Below are 20985 nucleotides of genomic sequence, written 5' to 3' on the forward strand. Positions count from 1 at the left end.
GACGAACCCCAGGGCGAGACCTGTGTTCCGACTCCCTCTGGAGCTAATGGTGTCCAGTAGCCTAAGAAGCCAATCCATCCTGCACGCAGGTGAGTTCACTTCTCTCCCCTAAGTCCCTCGATGCAGTGAGCCTGTTGCCAGCAGGACTCACTGAAAATAAAGAACCTAAAAACTTTTTCTAAGCAACTCTTTAAGAGAGCCACCTAGATTGCACCCTGCTCGGACGGGCACAAAAACCTAACTGAGGCTTGGAGGAGGGTCATAGGGGGAGGAGCCAGTACACACCATGTGATCCTAAAAGCTTACTTTTTGTGCCCTGTCTCCTGCGGAGCCGCTAATCCCCATGGTCCTGACGGAGTCCCCAGCATCCACTAGGACGTTAGAGAAATAGGATTGGTCCATAATTGTTCTTCGGTGAATCACAACTGTCTGCAACAAGTGTTCAGGTGCTTGGTAAGGCGTAGGCCCAAATAGCCGTGTCCTCTTTCCGCAGAAAAATAAATTATCTTTATCATTTTAAAATTCAATTGTATTGTGAAAAATGTGTAAACAACTTTTACTGCAAGACTACTGTCCATGAAAGGAGACCCATTCTACCTTGGACAGTGCAAGCATTACACACGTGGTCATACGTGTAAAAGGCCCCATACACTACAACGATCTCATGTCAGAGGTGATTGCAGGTGATCACCCCGACAGCCTCCCGGGGGGGCAGGATTGGCCAAGATACATCGTATGCTTCCCATTTGCATACAAAATATCTTGGAGATCCTGGGCGATCCCAAGCCATGGGTCGGACCAGATTGAATGTGTTGCACATTCAATCTGGAGGATCCGATCCGATGCTCACGGGAATGCGGATCGGAGAGGTTCAGGAACACCTCTAAAATGCCCGATTTCAGCCAATATATCGGGCCGAATGCCCGAATTGGGCGGAAATCGGGCATTATCGCTCTAGTGTATGGGGCCCTTAAGAAGTGGCAAGGAGTTTTGCCAGCATAGGACAGTAACCGACGACTTGAGATCTACCCCACTCAGCAACAGACTCAGAAGACATCACGCAGCAGGCTGCTGGGAACATGTGGGTTACAGCAGTCTTAAAAAAAGTGCCTGTTTTTTTTTTTTCCCTTTTCAGGGGTAATCGGGGGCAGGGCACAATTCTGAGCAGTTGCCCCAGGCATCGAAACACTTCTAATTAGCCTCCATTACTAGCTAAACAGCCTAGTGATGAAAGCCTGACCTTCAGTAACCTTTGGATGCATTCCAACAGATTATGCAATTGATTATGTACCTACAAGCTGGAGAACTCACCAGGAAGTCCTTAACGAAGAGAGAGATAAATTCATTTGTTAACTCTGTGATAATGATGAATATTGAAAGCTTCAAATGTAACAATATTATAGCAAGCTTGCAATACTGGGCGTGAGTAAAGTGATAGCACACAGGATCATTTAGAAAATCACCCCCGTACAAATCCTAAAAGGATGCTTCAACGCATGTTTTTATTTCTTTATTTATTTTGTATCTCATTAGTTTTGAGCTAATCTAAAGGCCGGTATACACGGGGAAATTTCCCTAGAGACGTGTGCTGAGCGATCTAGCGCAGACTGCTCAGCACACATCTCTCCCCCCGCTCAGCACAAAGCGCGATGTGTAATGAGCGAGGGTGGGGGGTGGGGCGCTCATTTCACCCAGCGGTGATTCTAGTGCCAATCTAGTGCCGGCGATGGCGACACGCAGGGCCGTGCATCGCCACCGCTGTGGCGTGGATCTTTCCGTGTGTACCCCCATTAAAGTATTGCAGAGACCAATGAAAGCAACATTGATTTCCAAGACTGCCTTAGTAAATAGATCATTCAGAAATACCTCTGCTTTAAACAGTTTGGGTACGGGATCCCGGCGGTCAGAATACTAACACCAGGATCCTGACCGCCAAAATGCCAGCAGGGGTGTAAGCGCAGTGAAGCCCCTTGCGGGCTTGCTACGCTCGCCACGCTGCAGGCTCGGTGGCTTGCCACAGGTTCTATTCCCACTCCATGGGTGTCGTGGACACCCAGGAGTGGGAATAGCTGTGGCGGCGCTGCCGGCATTCTGGCGGTCGGGAGCCCGGCATCGGTATTCTGACCGCCGGGATTCCGACTACATCCCCCTTTAAACTTTGCACCGATTTTTACGGCTGGCAATTATTACACTGGGAAATGCAGGGGCTGTGCAGACTATTGCACTGCCACTGCCCTGACTGGCCTCCCTGGCCCTTACCTGTGGTCTAGCACCCCCCCCCCCAACCCCCCCTTGTATTGCTTTCTCTAGTGTGACTCTGATGTAGTGCAGAGGAGAGGTAGTATAGTGATGTTTCACAGTGTAGTGTAGCATATAGAGGGCTCAGTACTGTAGAGTAGCGCACCAAGTATCGTTATGCTTAAACTGAGATATGTTATGTTTTTGTATGGATACAGGCGATATCTTTTTGTATGCATCAGTCAATCTCACAGAAGGAAATTTTAGCCCTGGGCCCCATTTGATTATACAATATAAGGGAGATTGCCTGATACATACAAAAATATATCACCTGTATCCATTCCTTATAGGATGATATTAGAGGGAATTTTACCAGGCCAAGGGTTTTGATGGGCGTTCTAAGTGTACTTACTGCCGAATCCAAATAAGCGATTATATTTTTCCTATCCGGCTCAGTTTCCTTGTGGAGACATGTTTATTTCCCTAATGTAAAATAATCTCAGGATAGAGAGATATATATATCATTTTTATTTGTTTTACATTTTAAAGGAGGATTTTCAGAATATGGCAGGATAGCTGTCCATAATTTTGCACTCTATCACTCTGTGGGGGTCATTCCGAGTTGATCACTCGCTAGCTACTTTTAGCAGCCGTGCAAACACATAGTCGCCGCCTGTGGGGGAGTGTATTTTCGCTTTGCAAGTGTGCGAACGCCTTTGCAGCCGAGCGCAGCAAAAACATTTTTTGCAGTTTCAGAGTAGCTCTGGATTTACTCAGCCCTTGCGATCACTTCAGACTTTTTGGTGCCGGAATTGACGTCAGACAACCGCCCTGCAAACGCCTGGACACGCCTGTGTTTTCCCAAACACTTCCAGAATACAGTCAGTTGACACCCATAAACGCCCTCTTCCTGTCAATCACCTTGCGTTTGGCTGTGCGAATGGCATCTTCGCTAAATCCATCGCCCAGCACTGATCCTCTTTGTACCCGTACGACGCGCCTGCGCATTGCGGTGCATACGCAGTTTTGTCTTTTTTTTTTTACCTGATCGCTGCGAAAATCGGTGGCGAGCGATCAACTCAGAATGACCCCCTGTGTGCTTAATAGCGCAAGTCATTGACTGGGCCTTACCTCCCACAAGGAAGCCTTGGGTGGATCTGGAAAGGGCTTTGATGACACAATTTCCTTTGTCTGAGCCGATTTAGACCCCTACACAACTCCATCCTCTACTGACCGATTCCCCAAGAGTCATTTTAGGCTCCCTTAAAGCTTTGGATGACACCTTAAGGGGGGTACTCACGGAGCGATCGCTGCTTAAAATCTAAGCAATCTGATTAGGTGATCCCGCATCGCTATCGCTAGATTGGCCTGCATGCAGGCCAATCTAGCGGGTCACTCACTTCACCCGCTGGGTGAAATGAGCGAACCCCCCCGTCTCCCCCCGCACGCTCAGCACACATTGCGCTGTGCTGAGCAGGGAGAGAGATGTGTGCTGAACGTTTCGCTCAGCACACATCCCTCCCCACATCGGCTGGAGAGTACTTTACTTTCATCTAAAAGCATAGTATGGTCTCCTCACAATCTTTCCTTGAGGGCCTTTACAGTTTAATCCCTGCTAAGGCAGACGCATTATCATTTGGCCCCTGGGGAATTGTTTACCTACTTATGCATTAATGGTTCTCTAGCACACTCAAGATTAGCGACCTTCCGGTCATTCTATCTAAAATGTCATCAGGCAGTTCCAGAGGTGGTATTAGAGGTATTCACTTTCTTTGGAGGACCTGACTGTTGATAAAACCAAAGCACACACTGTGGCTCTCCAAGTGACATTCATGCCCCAGCAATGGGAGTCACTAATTATATATATATATATATATATATATATATATATATATATATATATATATATATATATATATATACACACATACATACATACACACACAAATCCAATGGCGGACAATAGGGCACTCCAGAGGCTTAATACAAACAGCAAATTGTATTGACAAGAGCGACGTTTCGGGGCAGAGCCCCTTCCTCAAGGCATAAAATACACACACACACTATATATATATATATATATATATATATATATATATATATATATTCGTGCCTCTAAATGTTACAATCACTTGGAGATGCATTTTAAGTTACTTCATATGTTGTATTTTACTGTGACCAAGCTCCAGAAGATATGACCCTCCTAGTCAAAATAGTGTTGGCGGAGTGGCTCATAACAGGGGGATATCGTTCACATTTATTTTTTGTAGAGTTGTCCAGTGATACCTCCACTCTGGCGAGAGGTCTTTTCCTTGGCCTGCAAAATCCTCAATGTTCCCTTTCAAGACTCCCTAGTCCTTCTCCATCTATCAGATCTCTTAGGCCATATTACGATTGCTACAATAGCCGCCACTGCGCAGAACTGGAAAATCCCCATCTCCCCCACTCTCTCCATAAAATTCTATGCAAAATTCACTATGCTTTTTAAATGGAAACTGTGGGCATACCTTATTATTTCTCGTCATCCTCCCAGCTGGTGAAATAGTTTAAATGGCATGAATGTGTCACAGATGGGGAAGGTGCCGCAATGCTTCTAGGGAGTCAGTGATTCATCTTTAGGCTATTTTTACAGCAATGACTGCTTTGCATGTTATAGTTGCACTTCATATCTTTGGTCCTCAATTGTCACTGAAGACTGATGTATGATTCCTTTCCCTTCCCTACTATGTTCTTGCAGACAAATAAAAATATTGAGGGCCAAAAAAATTAAATAAAGCTGGCTGAATAAGTTGTTAATTCAGTCACGAGCTTTAAAGAGGTCCTTCATAAACAGAAATACAGACCCTTCAAAAGACTTATGATAACATGAATTTGCTTTTAGGAAGGGGTCAATATCAGACATGCAATATCTGTGTCGGAGATATAAAGGCCATTGCACTTTGGCTGGTGTTGCTGCTAGGTTACACCAAATACTTTTGTTTTTGTGCGAGGGGGACAGAAATGACAAGCAAACACCACTGTTTCCAGATGGATTGGCAAAAATATATCTCAAGTACTGCACCAGGAAAAGAAAAGGTTTTGTTCACTTTAGGTATTGACATTGAAAGCCAATAGTTAGCAACCATTGATGTTCCAGAGTTGATGGACGTACAATCTCTATTTAATTGGAGGTACTAAATGGTTTCTAACCATTTCCGACACACAGTTGATGGTTGACAGCTTCCATGCCGACAGTATAACTACAGATGTGCCCTCTCTCATCCTACCCAAATTCTTCTTGACCCTCATAGAGTACCTTCCCAATGATGTAGTCATTAGATAGACATTAACAATGTCCACATTCATACTAGGGACACCACAATGCTGACCGTTACGATGTCGACTTTGTTAAAATGTCCACCGGCAATATGTCAGCATTGCCACAGTGTCGATATTATGATTAAGCTGCAGGACAGGATGGTTAGGCACTAGGGGGAGAACAGTCACCGGAACTGCCACTGTGTCTGAACTCTGCACTGAAAGTCGCACTCACAAGAACGCCAGGACCAAGAAAACGCAGCTGGGGGGCAAGTAAGTCACCGCTGAGCCACCAGGGAAGAAAGGCTGACATTTCATCATTATTTACATGAAAAATGTTGACATTATGACCAAGTTCTCATGTCAACATCACACTGCACCCTCTGGCCATTTTAACAACGAGACAGATGGAGCTACAGTACAGCTTCAGACCTCCACTAGGCCCATCATCAAGACAGTATGATGATAATAAGCCACCTAGCTGGTCACACGTCCATGAATCAAAAAGGTATTTAAACTGTATTTCTTCTTTTCTCAGAAAATTCTACAACTTTTCTATTTTTATCTATTTTTTGAGACAGTGGTCTGTAGGGGGGTGTACACACCCCCTTCTCAATTCAGCCCCAGACCTATTTGGCCCTTCATCCGGCCCTGCTGCAACCCCCTTCGTTCTGTGCACTTCAAACTTGGACTTATGAAAAACGGTGTTAGAGCAATGGATAAAACACAAACTGTATTCACATACTTGAGAGCTTAATTTCCAAGGATAAGTGATGCCAAGATAAAAGAAGGTATTATTTTTATGCAGCACAGCGACTCAGGAATATTCTCAATGAAAGCCACAGGGAGTCTGGACGGTTCCGATTTTTACCCAATACCAAAGAGAAAGACTACATGCATGCGCAAAGTAAAAAGCACTCACCCGGAATTAACCCAGGTCGGAGCAACAGTGTTAAAGTATTCTGACCCGGGTCTGATCCGGATTGGAACCATGTTCCAAATCCCGGACGTGGGACCTGGGACAATGGTGGAAAAAAGAGGTATGAGAGTGCTACCACATACCCTGTATTACTGGAAGCTGGTTATAAGAATTGTTGGCTTTGATACTATATATAAAGCAGAGCTGCTGTGAAACACTACAAAGTTCCATCTAAATAGGAATCATGCCGATATACTAAATTCAAAAAGTTGCCAATAATTTGGTGGGAAATAAAATCCAATTAATATGTTTCTCTGTTGATGTAGAAAAATTGGCAGAGTCCGCTAAAAATAATTGCATGCGTTTAAGGCACTAGTACTTCATTAATTAAACAACTACTTAAAGACTAGAAAGATTAAACCAGATTTGGTTTATGAAAGAGAAGTAGACACTTGCAGTATAAAACTGGGCTCTCACCTATACCAGGATGATCACCGGATATCTGCATAGGTGTGTAATCAGTAGCAAAAAGAGATAAATGGCTTCAAACGCTTCTGTAACAGTCGGATGGGGAGGTGGCATCTTATGAGCTGTCCGACCTCCCGACCCTACTGAAGAAACTACGCAATAAGCCAAAAATAGCTCATTGTGTGCGGGGATCAGAGCATTTATCTGATCTGCAAAGCGTGTACCAGGCTTTATTCTAGTTGTGAATACAGAAACATTGCAGAAATATTAAGGGACAAATCCATCCTTATTCACTTTGGACATATTTTGGAAAGGGAGACCTATGGCAGAAGTTCTCAAACGGGGTCCTCAAGCCACCCCAACGGTCCAGGTTTGAGGTATATCCATGGCTCCGCACAGATAATTTGATTTAACTATCTGAGGAGCTAATTAAGTCGAGAGAAAGGTTTTGTGTAGGAGGAGCACTGATTTTCCCAAATGTTCGGGTAGAAAAAATGTTAACAAACCGTTATTCAAAAGAGTCCATACGTGTCAATGTTAGATGATAAGAGTACAGCAATGAACGTTTATGGAAATTCTGATGTTGTTTGACATGTTACACGACCCCATTTCCATTTGAAAAAAACTGACTAACATTCAAGATGGACGATTTCAAGATGGCGCCCATGTTCGGAACATACCCGAAAAGATAGCCCACCTCACCCATAACTTACTGGAGTATTCAGTTTTCCCATTTCCTGCACAGTTTTTAAAACAAAGGGGTGTACGGCGACTTTTGAATCACCCTGCATAATGTCACTGTACCAGTGGTGCACCCAAGAGTTATAATATCAACAATCTGAGGTAAGAGAAAGAAAACTATTTGCTGGGGCACTCTGTCTATATTTAATACTTTAATTTCTTTAAAAATTAAAAGTTATTAAAACTTAAGTATTAAATACAGACAAAGAGTGCCCCAGCAAATAGCGTATTCTCTCTCTTACCTCAGAGTGCTAATTAAGTCACCTGTGGCCAAGCACGGATAAACTTAAAACCTGAAACGTTGGGGGTGCCTTGAGGACCACGTTTGAGAACCTCTGACCTTTGGTTTAGGAAAGATATCACTGACATTACCACTGAAAATAGTGGGGATAAAAGTCCAAGAATGTACAATATCTCTCTTGACAGGTGTACTCGTTGGAGGCGCAGATGCAATTTATGATCAGTTATACATCACAGTTTATTAGCACAAGTATCTGTGAGTACAGGCACTCATCCACCTCCTGGTAACAGGTGCAATAATATGGAGAAAGCAGTAAAACTACACTCCTAATAGGAATGAGTGATATCTATAAAACAGGATATGTACATTGCTGCACAGGGAAACAAAGGTAGTAATACGAAATGAAAATCTTAGATGCCAAAACACAGACAGACAGAAGTTGTATTTATGTACAACACAACGTAACGCATGAACCACAGGACAGGAAGTCTGCACTTCCAGCATTGCATCAGCTTACAGTGTTTCATGACTAATAAGTGTCTCATTCACATCCCTGGCTGGGACAAGTCCGATATAGGAGTGTACATGGTTTAATTGTGGCACCAAGCGGAAGGACTTATCTTATCCAATGGATCACAAGGCAGAATTAGAATGCAATGTGAATTTAGTCACTGTGAAGCAAAAGGTGATATGGCTCTTTAGACCAACAGAACCATACCCTCCAACACTGGCCCTCATTCTGAGTTGATCGCTAGCTGCCGTTGTCTGCTGCGTAGCGATCATGTAAAAAAAACGGCAAGACTATACATGCGTATGGGCCACAATGCGCAGGCGCGGCCTACGGGTACAAAGAGCATTGTTGTTTTGCACCGCTTCTAGCGACTATGCCGATCGCAAGGAGATTGACAGGAAGTGGGAGTTTATGGGTGTCAACTGACCGTTTTCTGGGAGTGTTTGGAAAAACGCAGGCGTGTCCGGGCGTTTGCAGGGCGGGTATCTGACGTCAATTCCGGGACCTTCGTCGCAGCAATCATCGCACAGAATAAGTAGCTACAGGGCTGGTCTTGTTTTGCACAAATTGTTTTTGTACCACTCGGCTGCACAGACGTTCGCACTCTTGCAAAGCGAAAATACACTCCCCCGTGGGCGGCGACTATGCGTTTGCACGGCTGCTAAAAGTAGCTAGTGAGCGATCAACTCGGAATGAGGGCCATTTTACACATAAAAATCGGTACACATTCAGAAAGGGGGCATGGCCACAGGTAAAGGGGTGTGGCCACACCCCTTTTCCTATACTTTTAATGGAAGTTTGGAGAGCAAAAAATCGGTACAGACTATAAAAAAAAAAAAAGTACTGTACCTGGCAAAAAGGTGCAGTTCGAGGGTATGCAGAACATGCTGGGAGTTTTAGTTCAAAAATGTTGAAAAATAGACTAAAAGGATCACATTGTGACAACACTACTAACATACACATTTGTTCATTGAACATAGAATAATGAAGCCACCAACCTATCCAGATGCTGACAGATAGGCGTGGGAGGGATTAAATTGAGTGACGTCTGGCTGCACAAATTAACGTGTAAGACAATAGCAGTCTTCATTCATTGCCTGTGCTGTGAGGAAATAATGAGCTAAGGTACTGGCCCTGGAGTGTCACCTTAACGGAACTCTGCGCACATCACTCATAACTGAATTCTGTGTGGGAGTCACCGACTATACATATTAGGGCTCATTAACGTCACATGCAAGTGCAACATTTGCAATAAAGGGCAGTGTGGAATAACAGTTACTATCTGCAGACAAAATATCACAAGTATTAGTGTAAAAGGCTTCTGACCATTGAATAGAAATAAGAATGTGGGACATTGGAACCAACAGGTGACATCCACATAACGGTTGTAGTGATTTTACAGAGGATAACAAAACCACACATGACAAGCATACCATTTAACACCAGTGGGTAACATGAGTTATAGGGATTTAGGGGGTCAATCCGACCTGATCGCACGCTGACGTTTTTCGCAGCGCAGCAATCAGGTCACTACTGCGCATGCGGATCGTTGCTGGGCAATGGATTTAACGAAGAATCCATTCGCACAGCTGAGCGCAAGGAGATTGACAGGAAGAGGGCGTTTGTGGGTGTCAACTGACCGTTTTCTGGGAGTGGTTGGAAAAACGCAGGCGTGTCCAAGCGTTTGCAGGGCGGGTGTCTGACGTCAATTCCGGGACCGGACAGGCTGAAGTGATCGCAAGGGCTGAGTAAGTTCTGAGCTACTCAGAAACTGCACAAACTATTTTTGTACCGCTCAGCTGCACATGCGATCGCACCCTTGCACAGCAAATATACACTCCCCAGTGGGCGGCGACTATGCGTTCGCACAGCTGCAAAAAGTAGCTAGCGAGCGAGCAACTCGGAATGACCCCCTTAAAACAGAAGATATTTTGCAGTTGATACACAACTATATGGGGTTGTTCTGTACAGAAGTCAGGGACGACAGGAGATTGGAGAACCCTGATACAAGCTCGGCCTACAGAGAGGCTTGAGCACTTCGTACACAACCAAAAACAGAAAGGCTGGTAGACATAGTTCTATGGGAGGGAAATACTTGTGGACACCAAGTGGCATGTTGTGTGAGGAAAATGATAGCGGGCAGCTATGTAAGAGAAACATTGTAGAGATATTTAGAATCTTATCCAATTTCTCAGATTAAAAGCTTCCCAAAACTACAGTAGTCCTGGTTCCGTCCCATTTACATTTCCTCACAACATAAAATCCTATTGGTTGATGTGCCATGTACAGAATTGTGCAGTGGTCCCATATACAGGAGAGAAGAGTTTTCCCTCTTCTTTCAGTTTACTCATTTACTGGCTCTCTGCCAATGGTTACGAAAACACATTTATTTTATCACATTATTACTTTATTTAGGAGTTTTATAGACACTCAATGTTTGTTAGTCAAGCAAAATAGATGGCAGCTTTCATTAACGACGGTACACACAAATACAGAACTGAACATAAAGTATGTTTACATGGATGGAGTGTATTGATTGTGGCAGCCATATAGTTTTTTTTGTTCTCTGTTCTTTTCCATTTCTGCATGACGTCAGCCGTATGACTGACCATGTGTACTGGTAGGGGCAGACTTACAACGCTCCAGAGAAACAACCTGTGGTATTATCAAGCCGCCAGCATGCAACACATTGGCTCTGAATGATCACATGATGTCAGTGTCACAAGGAAACCAGCCTAAAGCCATTTAGGAAGGAGGGCTTCACTTTTCTAAACAATAATGTGTGTCAATAGCTGGAAATAGCAGCGGTATCCGTTCAGATGGTCGACCATGTTATGGTCGACAGTCATTAGGTCGACATTGACATGGTCGACATATGAAAATGGTCGACGCATGAAATGTCGACACATGAAAAGGTCGAAATTAGTTTTTTCACTTTTTTCTTTTGGGGAACTTTTCCATACTTAACGATCCACGTAGACTACGATTGGAACGTTAATCTGTGCCGAGCGAAGCGGTAGCGGAGCGAAGGCACCATGCCCGAAGCACGGCGAGCGAAGCCAAAAAAACTCATGTCGACCTTTTCATGTGTCGACCATGTGTCCATGATGACCATGTCAATGTCGACCAATAGTGGTCGACCTAATGACTGTCGACCATAACATGGTCGACCATTCATACCGGAACCATAGCAGCCAGGCTGCAAAAACAGTGTGACAATTACATTTTAATAAATTCAGAGAAATAGGGTTCCATCTTTATAAACATAACAACTGGGGAATACATACTATTTACCGGCGGCCACGATGCCGGCTGTCAAGATCCTGATAGCGGCATCCTGGCCGCTAGAACGCAGGCAGCTGGGCGAGCGGTGAGACCCCTTGCAGGCTTGGTGGCTCGCCAAAAGTACTGTTCTCACTCTATGGGTGTCATGGTCACCCACGAGTGAGAATAGTCCCTGCGCCCCAGGATTCCGGCGTCGGTATTCTAGCCGCCGGGATCCCAACAGTCGGCAAATCGATTGCATACCCTCTCTGGAACTTTACAGATAATAAAACACTGGTCCAAAAAGATTAAAGTAGCAAATTAGACCAGTATAGCAGCTCAACTATAGCCTATTACAGAGGTTCCCAAACTGTGTGCCGTGACTCCCTGGGGTTCCTCAGGACACTTGCAGGGGTGCCCTGGGTTGGTGGTCCAGGACCAATTCAAATTATTCATGGTCAATATAATAGGCAAAACCAGTGCTGGTGGCTGCCAGTCATAAAATATGTGGGCAAACAGAAGCAAATCTTGTCCCTCACTACACAACTGACCCTAAGGATGACATATAAACGCCATCTACTTAATGTAATATTTCTTTCTAAATTTCTCAATAAAAATTTTTTGGCCTAGGGGTGCCGTGAAAAAAATTCTGATATTCTAGGGCGCCGTGATTCAAAAAAGTTTGGAAACCACTGGCCTATTAGATAAAGGTGGATTCTTTTCATACAAGTTATATTTACGGTAACGAAACAATGAAGGGCGTGAGGCATACTTTGACGATATACACATACACACACACACACACACACACACACACACACACACTAGCGGATCTTGCTACAGGCATTTTTGCCCGGGGCACTGCCTTCCGGAGGGCACCGTGGCAAGATCCGCTACTGGTGCCGTCCAGTGCTGTGTAGATGCCCGGTGCTGTGCGTGATGAAGTCATCTGCAATGTGGGAGCGGCACATAGATGCTAGAGGTCATAATTGACCTCTAGTGTCTATGCGGTGCTATGGGAGACATGTCATGACGTCTCTCCCATAGATCCGGGGAGCGGCGGCGGAGGCCGAAGACGGAGGGCAGCAGCTGTCGGGAAGCAGGAGTGGGGATTTGTGAGTATTAATGTATTTATTTTTATTGTAAGCGGCGCAACTAGGGGGCACAACTCTACAGGAGGCACACTACTGGGGCCAATACTACTGGGGGCACAACAGACCACGCCCCTTCTCCATGAAGCCACACCCCTCTTTTTTCGCCCTGGGCGCCACAAAGTCTAGATCCGGCCCCACACACACACAGTATTTTTATCTGTATACAAGTGAATCAAGTTGCTTATGAAAGATCTCTTCTAATCTGGAAGACTTTAGTCTTGGAACAACATAAGAAAATAAATCAACCATATTCACTTCACTCATATAATTTCAAGCATACATAAAAGTCAAATAACTTGGTTCATGCCCTGGGGGTGAAAATGCTGAGATATACCTGCAGGTGGTCACATTTTCATGTTGTATTAGAAATTAAAAAGTTCTTTCATCATGTAACTAACTGCAAAGTTACAGCTGGCATCCAATATATAAAAACTATTACGTGTAACTAATGCAAACATAGAAATTGTATTTATAAATCAGTAAACTACATAAAGTTACATGTTTAAGGGCGGGAACAGATTGCAAGCTCTGGGGACAGCCACAATAAATTATATTATGTCACTCATACAGCATTTCAGGTGCCAAACCCCCCTGGCACCGTAGGCTTCAAGGCCAAAAAAAAAAAAAAACCTCCTAATAGATGCTTAAATAAATTGCCTACTTTAATAAGGTGGACCTCAGACATAATCAGATTACCTATGGACCCCATACACTAGAACAATATGTCTAGAGGCTGAAGTCGGGGCGATTTCCCTTGAACTCTCCCGGGAGCAGTTCCATACGATTCGGTACATTTTGCATGTGATCCCAGCCATGCCTGCGGGAACCGACATATCACGAGTGTAGCACTAACGATCTAGGGGAGCCGATGCTCACGGGGCCGCGGATCGGATACACAGCTAAAATGCCTGATTTCACCCAATATATCGTCCCAAATGCCCGAATTGGGCTGAAATCAGGCATTAACATTCTAGTGTATGGGGCCCTTAATACTTTGCTTTTATTACCATTTGAGGCCAGTGGGTAAAGGACCTTAGTCTGCATTTGTATGCAACAGGTAGGTCACTAATAACATTGCTGCAGAATATTAAATAGTGACAACTCCTGTAAAAGCCCTTGAGGATCAGACTAGACATTGTAAATTGCTGCAGCACAAGTAAGGAAAAGCAGAATGACCAGTTAGGTAAATGGGTGGTGTTCCCCAGATTAAGGTTATACTTATCTTACTGAAAAGGGTCTATTTTAAACCGTAGGGACACCAATGACAACTGCTGAAGGAAATCTGCTCCCTGGAGGCAAATAATTTGCATTCACAAGACTAATGACAGAGCTAAAAGAAACAAAGGCGCTGAGGTCGGTTTTCTTACATAAACAATGCTTACTGCTTACACAGAATATGGGCTGGGTGATAAAAACAGTTACTGAAGTGCAGGACTGTGCAACTAGTGATGAGACTATGGGGATATATGTAAAGAGATATTTTGCATATATATTATTATTATTTTTAAATAATAATAATAAAATTAAAAAAAAAAAAAAAAAAACACACACACACACACACACACACACACACACACACACACACACACACACACACACACACACACACACACACACACACACACACACACACCTTAAACAGAAATAAACAAAAATAAGCATTTTTGTAGTATACGGAGTTAGGCTTATGTCACGATGTCCCCAGGTCTGAAGCATTTGTGGCTTGGGAATAGTTGCGGTACCTATTAAAGTAATATACAGAGGTCTGTATTTGGACAGTGTTATTAATACGAAGTTGCATTTACCATGTAAAATACAATTGAACAGCGATACCAATTGAAAGAGAAATGAAGTTCAAATAAATACAAAACACCCTTTGTCTTCCCTTTCAAAAATCAAAAGCAAATCTTTCCTACTGCAAATATCAATTAACTGGTGTGAATAGCAGACACTATATACTATCAAGGATAGGGCTGAAAACACAGCCAGACAATCACACCGGACGCGTTTACCAATCATCATCCCACAAATGCGCATACTAAGCGCGGAAATGCATAGAAAAATAAACAAAACACTTTCCATCAGCACACAGGGTTCTGTATATTGATAAGCTTGACGTTATTACAACTCTAAAGCAGGTCTACCAAGGAATGTAGCTATTAATATAGGGGGTAATTCCAAGTTGATCGCAGCAGGAAATTTTTTAGCAGTTGGGCAAAACCATGTGCACTGCAGGGGGGGGCAGATATAACATTTGCAAAGAGAATTAGATTTGGGTGTGTTATTTTGCTTCTGTGCAGGGTAAATACTGGCTGCTTTATTTTTACACTGCAATTTAGATTGCAGATTGAACTCACCACACCCAAATCTAACTCTCTCTGCACATGTTATATCTGCAGTGCACATGGTTTTGCCCAATTGCTAACAAACTTGCTGCTGTGATCAACTCAGAATTACCCCCATAGTTATTAACTACAAGAGGTGTGATAAAGTCTCATAGGCAACAGTAACCTGTGCATCATCAGCTTGCATGGGACTATAAGACCATATACTGTGGGGTATATTCAATTAGCAGCGATAACGGACTTTTCGCGTGAAAAGTCCAGTTTTCGCTCGAAAAACCGGACTTTTCCCGCAAAACGCAATTACAGCCTATTCAATTTTCCTGGAAAATTTATCGGTGATCATTTTTTCACTAATTTCACTTCACCTACTCTGAAGCAGGTGAAAAGTTGGGAAAAGTCACTATTTTAAGGTAAAAATGTTTGGATATGGTACAGAACTCCTGGGACACCCCCCTTAATGACTAATTAGGGACGTTGAGGTTTTTAATTATTTTTAATTGGCCAATAATGACATGTCATTTTTGGGGTGAAAAAGTACAAAGTGATGGAAATTGGGGTTCAAGGTATGGGACAGGTATATTGGGGTGCTTTATGAGTGGGACAGGTGTTTTTAGGCTTGCAGATGGGAGTAATCGGTCTGTTTCCACTTTTTTTTTTTTTTTTTAAGTACCCTAAAATGACCCAAATATATACTTATACCCATTTTCATGTACCCCAAATTTAATGAGAGCATTTATTTTGCTCAAAAAAAACTTGCTTTCTATCATTTTTTTTGCATTTAAAAAAAAAAATGCATATAACAGCCATTTCACACAATTTAAGTCCCCAAAAACTCTCTAATGTGATCTCTAATACACTTCTCTTCTGTTTTCCTATGTTAGTTTAGCATTTTTGGGGGTACAGGCTGATTTCCCCATTTTCACCTGCACTTTCCACTGCAAGAATTTTCAGGTGAAACCCGTTTGGAATTAAACAGGTCGAAAAACGGAGCGTTTTCGCGGCAATTTACGCGAAACATTTTCGGGTGAAAAATTGCTGCGAATTTGCGGATAATTGAATACCCTAGTGTATGTGAGAACGCCTTTTCCCGTCAAATGTACTAAGTAGTGATAAAAGTGGAGAAGTGATCCAGTGGAGAAGTTGCCCATGGCAACCAATCAGCATTGACGTAACTTTTATAAATTTGCATAATATAAAAGTATACAGAGCAGCTGATTGGTTGGCATGGGCAACTTCTCCACTGGCTAAATTCTCAACTTTTATCACTGCTTAGTACATGTCCCTGTCTTAAAAGGAGATACATACACAATGGGGGTAATTCATACCTGATCGCTGCTGTGCATTTTTGCACAGCGGGCGATCAGGCACAAACTGCGCACGCACCGCAATGCGCAGGCGCGTTGCACGGGTACAAAGCGGATGGCCGCTCAGGGATGGGTTTGTGCGACGGATCCGTTCGCAAGGAGATTGACAGGAAGAAGGCGTTTGTGAGTGGCAACTGACCGTTTTCAGGGAGTGTCTGGAAAAACGCAGGCGTGTCATGTGTTAGCAGGGAAGGTTCCTGACGTCAATTCTGGTCCCGGGCAGGCTGATGTGATCGCAGCGGCTGAGTAAGTCCTGGGCTGCACAGAGACTGCACAAGATCAGTTTGTACAGCTCTGCTACACATGCGATCGCACACTTGCACAGCAAAAATACACTCCCCCAGTAGGCGGCGACTATCGGAGCAAAGCAATGCAAAATCGCTTGCTAGTGATGATGTCTGAATTACCGCCAATGCACAACGGGGCAGCGGCTGCCTAACACAGTTATCAAGGTACCATAATGGTCCAGGTTTTAAGTATATCCATGCAGGGGTGTATCTACCCATTGGCCAGGATGGCACTCGCCAGGGGCGCCAGGCAAGAAGGGGGCGCCGCCAGGCTGTGCCACCCACGCAGCCAAAGGGTAGAAAAGCAGTACTGTCAGACTGTACCTGGTGAGAGTCTGTTACTGCTGGAGTGGCACCAGTGTCCGGCAGCACCGCACTTATAATCAGACTCAAAATAAACTACAGCTCCCAGCAGCCCTTGTTGCTGGGAGCTCCCGGCGGCAAGGGCTGCTGGGAACTGTAGTTTATTGTGAGTCTGATTACAAGTGCGGTGCTTCCGGACACTAGTCTTATCACTAGTGCAGCGTGGTATGCGGTGCTGACGGACACCGGCACCGCGCCGGCAGTAAAAGACTATCACCAGGTACACAGCAATTGTTATATAGCACAGTGCTATAGATCTATTTGTTGTTGAAGATAATAAATAAGTGTCAGTGTTTGGGAGAAGGGACTGTAGTACCTGGAAAACGACACGATTTTCATGCATGTTAGATGTAAGTAGTGAGTAAGCGAAAACTAACTTGTTGAATGTAATAAAGAAAATACATATCTTACCTATTTCAAGGCCATGTTCAAGGAAACATATATCAGTTAATTGTATAATTGATCATTTTATCTTGGAAGTGATGGCACCCTGATGTTTTTTCTAACAGGAAGCACTTCTACCATCCAACTACTGGTGTTTGGTTAATGGCTTGGTCCATTTGAGGCTCATCTCACTGCAGCTCATTAGCATTTCATTCAGGATGCAGTCAAGATGCCGGCGTTTGGCATTCCGGCGGTCGGAAAGCTGACGCCAGCATCCCGAAACTGCTCAGAATGCTGATGCTGGCATCCCAACATAGATAGCGATGCAGAATGCCAAAATCCGGATCAAGTTGGTGCCAAAGTCTCCACTGGCAAGCCGCATGGGAGGGTTAGGGTTAGGCTGCGAGGGTGAGAGGGTTAGGGTTAGGCTGCAGGGAGGGAGATTAGGAAGTGTGGGTTAGGGTTAGGTACCACTGAAGAGGCTTTTGGGGGGGCAGGTTAAGGTCAGGCTGTGGGAAAGGTGGGATAGGGGGGAGGGATGGTGTAACATGAATACGAGACACTACTGTGCGGTGTAATGCGAATAAGGGACATTACTGTGTCGCATAATTTGAATTGGAAGTACTATTGTGTTTACGCCCTTCCCCCACAAGACCATGCCCCATTTCCAATACTCACACCTTATTCCAAATGTGTGTGGGGGGCGCCAGCCCCTTACTTTGCCAGGGGCGCTCGGACCCTAGATACACCCCTGTATCCATGCTTGGCCACAGGTGACTTAGTACCTCAGTCATTTGGATATAACCATATGTGCTGAGCGATGTATATACTTAAAACCTGGACCGTTAGGGTGCCTTGAGGACCGCGTTTGGAAGCCTCTGCAATAGGGACCTTTTACTGAAGTAAAAAATAAAAATTATACAAATAGATTCAAAAAAAAAAAAAAAAAAAAAAGGAACGGGAAGTGGCAATATTTAAAAAAGTTAATTGTTTAATTCTTTCTAGGTTTTTCCGTTTATTAAATCAAGTTTCAGAAATATCTCTGGGATATAGATATTAAAAATGACATGCTTATGAACAGTTATTAATACAGAATAAGTATTGCAGGACACAGAAGTTGCAGACGGTTGCATCACACAGAACAAGTGGTGCACTCAGTGACTAGAGCAGAGGGTTTAATATTTCCTATAGGCCAGTTGTTTCCAAACTTTTTTTGAATCACGGCGCCCTAGAGTATCAGAATTTGTTTCACGGCACCCCTAGGCCAAAAGTTTCTTACTGAGAGATTTAGAAAGAAATATTAAATTAAGTAAATTGTGTTTATGTCATCCTTAGGATCAATTGTGTGTGTGGTAAAGGATTAAAATTATGTTTAGCAAATAAATGAAATGACAGTCCCACCAGCATGTATCAGATTGTGCACGGATCGGGGGCACAGGACAGAACACACCCCCGTCCACCCCTAAATGATCAAAGGACTGTATGCTGGGGTCAGGGGCACAGGACCATCCCTAGTATCACAGTGCGCAGGGGCACAGGACAGACCCCCACCGTCCCAGGTATCACAGTGCGCAGGGGCACAGGACAGACCCCCACCGTCCCAGGTATCACAGTGCGTAGGGGCACAGGACAGACCCCCACCATCCCAGGTATCACAGTGCGCAGGGGCACAGGACAGACCCCCACCGTCCCAGGTATCACAGTGCGCAGGGGCACAGGACAGACCCCCACCGTGCCAGGTATCACAGTGCGCAGGGGCACAGGACAGACCCCCACCGTCCCAGGTATCACAGTGCGCAGGGGCACAGGACAGACCCCCACCGTCCCAGGTATCACATTGCGCAGGGGCACAGGACAGACCCCCACCGTCCCAGGTATCACATTGCGCAGGGGCACAGGACAGACCCCCACCGTCCCAGGTATCACATTGCGCAGGGGCACAGGACAGACCCCCACCGTCCCAGGTATCACATTGCGCAGGGGCACAGGACAGACCCCCACCGTCCCAGGTATCACAGTGCGCAGGGGCACAGGACAGACCCCCACCGTCCCAGGTATCACAGTGCGCAGGGGCACAGGACAGACCCCCACCATCCCAGGTATCACAGTGCGCAGGGGTACAGGACAGAACCCACCGTCCCAGGTATCACAGTGCGCAGGGGCACAGGACAGACCCCCACCATCCCAGGTATCACAGTGTGCAGGGGCACAGGACAGACCCCCCACCGTCCCAGGTATCACAGTGTGCAGGGGCACAGGACAGACCCCCAAAGTCCCAGGTATCACATTGTGCAGGAGCACAGGACAGACCCCCAAAGTCCCAGGTATCACATTGTGCAGGGGCACAGGACAGACCCCCACCGTCTTAAGTATCACATTGTGCAGGGGCAGAGGACAGACCCCCACTCCCCTCCTCAAGCACCCGGCGACCAGTCACCTTCATTCTGGTACATCATCCCGATGGTGCCCCCGGTGTTGATGACCAGGACCCGGGCCTCGCTGGCAATGCCGCTCAGACTCTCCAGGGAGCCGGACAGGCTCTGGCTCTTGGACAGCTTCCTCTTGCGGGTGCTCTGCGGGGCGGACACGCGTGGGGTCAGCGCCGTGGGCTGGACGGAGCAGGCAGACATGGCTTCTTGCTCCAGCAGGTCCAGGTGGGTGTGCGACAGGGCTTTGGAGAGCCGCGATATGAAGGTGCCCCTGGGGATGCTGCTACTGTCTGCCTCCGCCATGCTGCCTGTAGCTATGAGAGGTGAGAGGAGCCCACACGTCACACCCCCCTCTCCCCCCACGGGTGAAAATAAACACCCTCTGCCGTGACGTGTGTCACACCCCCCATCACAGCCAGACACAGCCCACACCAGCAAGCCACTCACTGCCCTGACTCTGTGGGGAGGGGGTCACCTCCTGTGTTATATTAGTGAATATTGCAAAGGTAAACAGGGGAGTGGGGCTAACCTGGCATGCATTCCGTGAGTCTGCATACATACAGAAGGTGCTGCTCAGTATGGGCTACACTGGGTTATAGGTGAGGGGGCAGCTAGGCTAGAGGCATGGCAAGAAAATAGAAGAAGAAGATGAAGAAGAAGAAGAAGAAGAAGAAGAAGAAGAAGAAGAAGAAGAAGAACAACAACACCCTTTGCATCAAAGGCTCATGTAGAATTTAGTTAACTACTTATCTTATTTAGGGTGAGATGTATCAAACCTTAGAGAGAGATAAAGTACTAACCAATCAGCTCCTGACATTTTACAGGCTGTGCTTTCAAAAGGAGTTATAAGCTGATTGGCTGGTACTTTATATCACTCACCAAGATTTGATAAATCTCCCCCTAGAATTGGACATGGACATTTTTTTTTTTTTGTGTGTAAGTACAATACCTATTTTCATTCTGCTCATTTGCACAAAACA

General features: G+C 45.1%; 1 protein-coding gene across 1 annotated transcript in view; it reads right to left on the minus strand.

Moving 5' to 3' along the window:
* The window catches only part of ASPG (asparaginase), a 162820-nt gene extending 142454 nt beyond the window's left edge, over positions 1–20366 (minus strand). Inside the window, exon 1 of the mRNA XM_063947436.1 lies at positions 20014–20366. Within this exon, the coding sequence (XP_063803506.1) occupies positions 20014–20308 (295 nt within the window). The 5' untranslated portion in view covers positions 20309–20366. The remainder of the gene's footprint in view (positions 1–20013) is intronic.
* Positions 20367–20985: the final 619 nt, after the last annotated feature.

The sequence above is a fragment of the Pseudophryne corroboree genome, chromosome 12 (assembly GCF_028390025.1).
Source record: "Pseudophryne corroboree isolate aPseCor3 chromosome 12, aPseCor3.hap2, whole genome shotgun sequence".
In the NCBI taxonomy this organism is placed as follows: Eukaryota; Metazoa; Chordata; class Amphibia; order Anura; family Myobatrachidae; genus Pseudophryne; species Pseudophryne corroboree.